Source organism: Elaeis guineensis, chromosome 5, assembly GCF_000442705.2.
Source record: "Elaeis guineensis isolate ETL-2024a chromosome 5, EG11, whole genome shotgun sequence".
NCBI classification, from domain to species: Eukaryota; Viridiplantae; Streptophyta; class Magnoliopsida; order Arecales; family Arecaceae; genus Elaeis; species Elaeis guineensis.
The window spans coordinates 119739622-119745640 of NC_025997.2; the positions used below are offsets into that span (position 1 = coordinate 119739622).

Here is a 6019-nt window from a genome sequence, read left to right on the forward strand (position 1 = left end):
CATTTGGTTGCATGCATACTATTTGGAGACCATCATGCTTGCTCCAAATGCAATGCATTAGGTACTTTTCTGCACAATGAGTCATATTAGAAGGATTTGAATTTCATTAGTGCTGGCATTCTCACTGCAACTCTCCCATCATTACATGAAAGAGTCAAGGAGCTACCAAATCATTTTTTCTCAAAAAATGTATCTAAACTAACATAATGAACATTCCAGATAAAAACGTAATGGTATCTAATGATGAAGTTGAATTTATTAAAAGAAAAATTTTGTTAAAATATCAAATTGCTGTGCCAAATTTCAGAAGTGATCCTATGATGAAATTTCATTACTTCAATTCCGAAGAAATCGAAATCTTATATGACTCAGTGGTTCAGACTATTTAGCTAAGATACCAAGAACAAGATTTAGTATAGCATCTTCTATTCAAGCTCATATCTAGCAATTAAAAGTTACATCTCATAGAGAAGACATCATGAAACAAAAGATACTCTAGGCATTATGAAACAATCGCAGTCTAGAACGGTAATAACCAAGGGATATGATCTTTAAGTGAATTACAAAATTAAAGGAAAAAATGAGAAACTTGAGTGGCACTAAAGTGCTATCTTACCTTGAGTTTTTTATTGTTCTTTGTTTCAGTGTACATCTGAATCTCAATAGCATAGACTTCCAGAAGCTGAGTGCCTTTCTTCTGATCATCAGTGCCATCCTCTTTTTGACAAGATTTGTGAAGTTCTTTCAATAACTGGGAGTTCCCAAGTGACAATTACTCCAACTTAAACTATGGAACACTGAGAAAGATACTGAAGATATTAAATCTATATTAGTACCTTGTTCATCCGTCCACATTCACCCATATCAAACCAAATGTTGCAAAGTTTCAGATTCATCTTAAACCATAATCTCTGCACAGAATTCAGGTGCAAACAAGAAACACAATAAACCTTGGTAGGAGATGTGCATAAAAGAAGCTCTCTGTATGCGTTTGTGTGAGAGGTAAAAGGTTTTGGAAACTACCAGTATGGCTCCTAACCTCATTCTTTGCCTCTTCAAGTGCATTCAGTGTAGTTTGATAGAACTCCTGTAGAAGACTGAAATTCCAGCTTGCAGAGCCAGAAATGAAATCCATTATGTTGTTTATGCGTTTTTCACTGTAGTTACATGTAACAGCTGATTTGATGTATGTTAGCATGACCCTATATGCTTCCATCATCTCTTTATACCTCCCCAATCGATAGTGGAGCTTAACAGTCTGCTTTAGAGCTTTGAATCCCCTGGTTAATAAGGGTAAAACAGTTGTAAACAAAGCAAACAACAATGCTACTAATGCATTGAAATTTTGCTGAGCAAAGAAAAAAAGATTTTTGCAACATCAACATTTTATTACCAAAAAAGAAGTAACAGTGTTAATCTCAACCATAAAATCACCAGCATACTATCGACAAAAGCAAGATGCCACATGGATCAGTTTTTAAAGTAGCAGAATGTGAACCCAGTCAGAATGTATATTTCTAGATGAAATGCAAGAGAAGTACATATCCAAATAGAGGCAAATTTATAAACAAAAGAAAGCTGTACTTCACGTAAAGCTTGTGCTGCACCAAAGTGCACTGCTTTTTATATGCACACATGCATGCAAATGCGACGATAAGAATTTTTGATTCATATAAAGGCATAGTAAATATGCCATTACTGAAGCAAGATGGGTAAGTCCAAATAAGATCTTAAGCATACTTCCATCTTTGCAGTTGATATTATATCAATTAAAAATATGGAGTTCAGGAATAACATTCTACAATGCTTACCATTCTGCTTTATCAGGTTCCATCCGAACTACTTCACCAAAACCAGCAAGTGCTTCCTCTGGATCTGTTTCTACTAAACCTGTAGAAAAATTGTTAGATATGTCAGATCGACAAAGATAAATGTGGACACAAAAATCTGACATTATTTAAAAAAGGCCAAATGTGCAAATAATTAAGCACTACATCAAATTTTATGTAATCCATTCCATAATCTTTAGATGCACTTCATCCATTATACAAAAATAAAATGGCAAAATGATTTTGTGATAAATATGTAATGTCAAGAGGCATCAGATATGCCTACAGAAGCAACAACAATGAAAATCACTTAGCTTCATCTATAACACTTAGAGGTAAAGGACAAGAAACCAACATATGGCCAAGATAGATGGAAGGAAACTTATTGTTTTAAAGTAATGAAAATACAAGTCAATGGAACCAACAAAAGATGTATGCTGGCATGAGACTACATATAACCATTCACCTAGAAAATTAAGTCTTATGCAATCAGTCAATTCTCAGAAATTTTTGATAGGGGATTAGACTTGGTCACACGAAACAGCAATGACTGCACCTTAGTTGCCTTCTTGTTGTTCATGATAAAATGAACCACTCAACAAAATCTGAATGTTGATTAATTCCACAACTCAAAGCAACCTGGATCAACCCCTTTATGTTATATTTGAAAGAAGTCCCCATAAATTATGAATTGTTATGGAATCTCAGCTGAGAACTAAGTTCAAAGCTGAAAAACAAAATCCTTCCAAGATATTGGAGTTGGCAGCAAGGGACCATATTACTGTGAGCTTACAACACCTTTTGCAAGGGAGACGAGAATGAATTTCTCTGGTGTAACCTATGAGAGCTTCCAAAAAGAAAACATTTGCTCGCTATTGATCAACAACCTGCTCATTGTTGAACATAACCCTCACCATCATATATTAAAACAAATTCAAATCAGCAAAAACCAATGCCGAATTGCATCCATCTCACCAACTAGCCCTATAGATTAAACCTTTGCATGGCATGTATCAACACACCAATTTATAGTTCCCTCACAAACTTCCCCTGGAAGAGAGATACAATTGGAAGAAAGAGGGTTCTTGCAAAGATTTCGACAAGAAATAAGAACAGCTAGTTGGAGCATTCATATCTTCATTGGTTATCTTAGGAAAGATAGTGATGAATGCATTATTAATTCTTTTGATATGAATCAAATCAGAGGAAGTTCCATGTAAGGGTCTCAGAGGTGCATTCTAATATTTGAATTTGGATATTTTGAATATGCCTGTAGAGGTACAAAAGCCAAATTCAAACTCATGATAGTTATAAAGGAATTATTTTGCAAGTCATATAATGATGTACGCAAGGAACAAACCCCAAGAAGCAAAAGGTATAGCCCATGTAAATCACCCTTCAAAAAATAAATAATCCACGGTGCTTTAACAAGCTCAAATGTAACTTACAACAAAACCATATGCAACCTTCCATGTTTTTGAATTTTTTTGGAAATATATTGTCTACTTATTGGTTTCAGCACTGTAATCTGTTTTCACTTCATTCATCTTATTCTTTCTAACTTATAATTAGCTTGAGTCAGTTAACTGCACCTAAAACAGAAGACCAATAGAGGTAAAGACACTAAGGAAGGCAAGTATGCTGAAAAGCAAGTTTATTAATAAAAGTGAACTTCGCTGCATGATGAAAACATCCAGCAGCCCAAGTATGGATGAATATGGAGACCAATGTCTGTAAATAAATAATAAATCCCCTGAATTTCAGTACATGGTACTACACAGCAAGACAAAAATTTGTGTCATAACAGAAGAGACAAGTTCATCATGTTAAATTTATGAAATTGATTTTAAAAATATAATTGAAACATTGGAAACATCTTTCTAAGCTTTAATTTCTGATTTTTCCCCCTCAAACATGCAGCACATATTACTACTCTGGTGACACCACCACCAGAGTTTGAACCCTAGACCTCTCCCTGTGGATAGGAGTGCCGACTTGCTGAAATAAGGATGCATATCACCCACCTGCCCAATGTATTAGAAAACTAGATTGCACCATAACATTTAAGCATGTGAACATATCAAAATCATGTGTGCATACTCATTTTGTATTCCACTAAGAGCAAGTAAAAATTACTAGCTTTTGGGTATTCGAGGGAAACTAAAAGAAGCAGACTCAAGATGATGATCAAACAGGAGAGTCAATTTCAGACTTTAGGGTGGATCCACCAAGGGCAAAACTTCCACTCAAAGTATCAATAGTCAAGCAAAATGAATGAAAATATTAAAAAGAAAGAACAAAAACAAATTAAAAAATATCAACATGTTGGTGAAAGAGAAGTATTCAACAAAATGCATAACCAGTTTCAAGGAAACCAATCACCAAATACTTCAAAAGTTATCAATGCATTAAGCTGTAACTATAATCAGGAGAAAAAAGAGGGGGGACATTTATAATAGAAAGCAGGAGTAGGTGCACTTGGAGGGATTTTGGCTATTCAGATATTTCACAGAATGCGGACAACCACATTAAACACCGTCAATGAAACTTTAATTTAAAAAAATAAAAAAATAAATTTAAAAAAAAAAGGAGGGAAAAAACTTCCTAAAAACCTTCTCTGGAAAAAATAACAATGTAACAACTCTCCAGCAAGAAAAACAGAGGGAAAACGAAGATGGTCTCGGAATGGAAAGCCGTCAAACATCAGAGGACCGAGGCAATAATAAAAATATAATGTGGCACAGGGAACAAGGTCGAAGTGAAAAAGGAAGCATGGACACCATGATAACCACTGATATAACGACCTTTAGAGTTGTAATACTGGTTCTCTATATCGACGTCCTGCTCCTCGGTTTCATCATCTGAGTACTCGAACCCATAGTCCTCCATGTCCGCGTCTACAATCACAAACAACACAAAAGGTCACAGCAACCACCACATTAAATTTCCAAAAAAAAGGGAAAAATTCTTTTTGCAAGAACAACTGTCACTGAGATAATAGGGTTTTACATAAACGCAGGTATAATTATAAGCGTCGAATTCTCTAATAAAAACTACAAGAAAAAAATTTTGAAAGAAAACACTAGAAAATCACTAACCAACGAAAAAAATGGAATCGAGAGAGATTTCTACTTAACGAATGGATTGCGAGTGATACGAGGAGGATCGAAGACCATAGTGTTTCGAGAGATGACCGTGGAGATGTTAACGAGGATAAGATCGCTTACCAGAACCCATGATAGGCTAGGGATTTGGGAAGGACCGATATCAAGAACTTTGGCGTTCTCTGGAATATGGAGACGCGAGAGCGAGCGAGCGAGCGAGCGAGAGAGAGAGGTCAGAGCGTTAAAGGGTGAGCGGAGAGGTGGAGCAAAGGCCGGAGACGCAAAGGTGTTGTGAAGGCGGGGGGAGACGTGCGTGAGTCAAGCTTTAAATGTTGTGATATCTGCCGCCTCCCTATAAAACTTGTAAACCTGGAGCTCGAAGCCTTGAATCAGAAGTAGCATGCATGTTGTGGAACAAAAGTCAAATGGCGCGGGCACTATAAAATATCATACGGGTGGACTTCTTCATTTTTCACGTTTCTCTCGATATTAATTTTAAAAAATAAATAAATAAATAAATAATTTATTTTACCAACAGTATTATTAATTTTGTAATTAAAACATTCTCTTTCCTCTTCATTTTCAGCGCATACTTTTCAACGATACATATTATATGGCTATATAATAATTCATTTTCAGCACATACTTTTTAAAGATACATACTATATGACTATATAATAATACACACAGTAAATTTTTTTGATATACATCCAGCAATGATTCAATACATACCTATAGCTAAATTGATGTATAGTTTACCAAATTTAGTATTCACTATTACATAGTATATGAGTAGTTGATATATATCTAGCAAAATATTCATCCAATATCTTGATACACACCTCTAAATAAAATGATAAATAATTTTCAAAATATAGTACTTATTAGTACATAATACCTGAGTCAATGATATACACTAGATGGCTTACTGATACATCAGCAATGATTCAATATATACCTACAGATATACTGATATATAATTTACTATACTTAATATCCACCAATACATAGTATATAATCAATTAATACACACGTAGCAAAATATTTATCCAATATCCTAATACGTACCTCTAGATAAAATGATAT

General features: G+C 34.7%; 1 protein-coding gene across 1 annotated transcript in view; it reads right to left on the bottom strand.

Annotated features, from left to right (window-relative positions):
• LOC105045508 (COP9 signalosome complex subunit 2-like) overlaps positions 1-5066 on the bottom strand; it is a 69221-nt gene extending 64155 nt beyond the window's left edge. Inside the window, exons 1-6 of the mRNA XM_010923817.1 lie at positions 5057-5066; positions 4634-4726; positions 1812-1890; positions 1040-1280; positions 837-911; positions 617-751 (exon numbers count right to left, since the gene is read on the bottom strand). Of these exons, the coding sequence (XP_010922119.1) occupies positions 617-751; positions 837-911; positions 1040-1280; positions 1812-1890; positions 4634-4726; positions 5057-5066 (633 nt within the window). The remainder of the gene's footprint in view (positions 1-616; positions 752-836; positions 912-1039; positions 1281-1811; positions 1891-4633; positions 4727-5056) is intronic.
• Between the last annotated feature and the right edge of the window lie 953 nt (positions 5067-6019).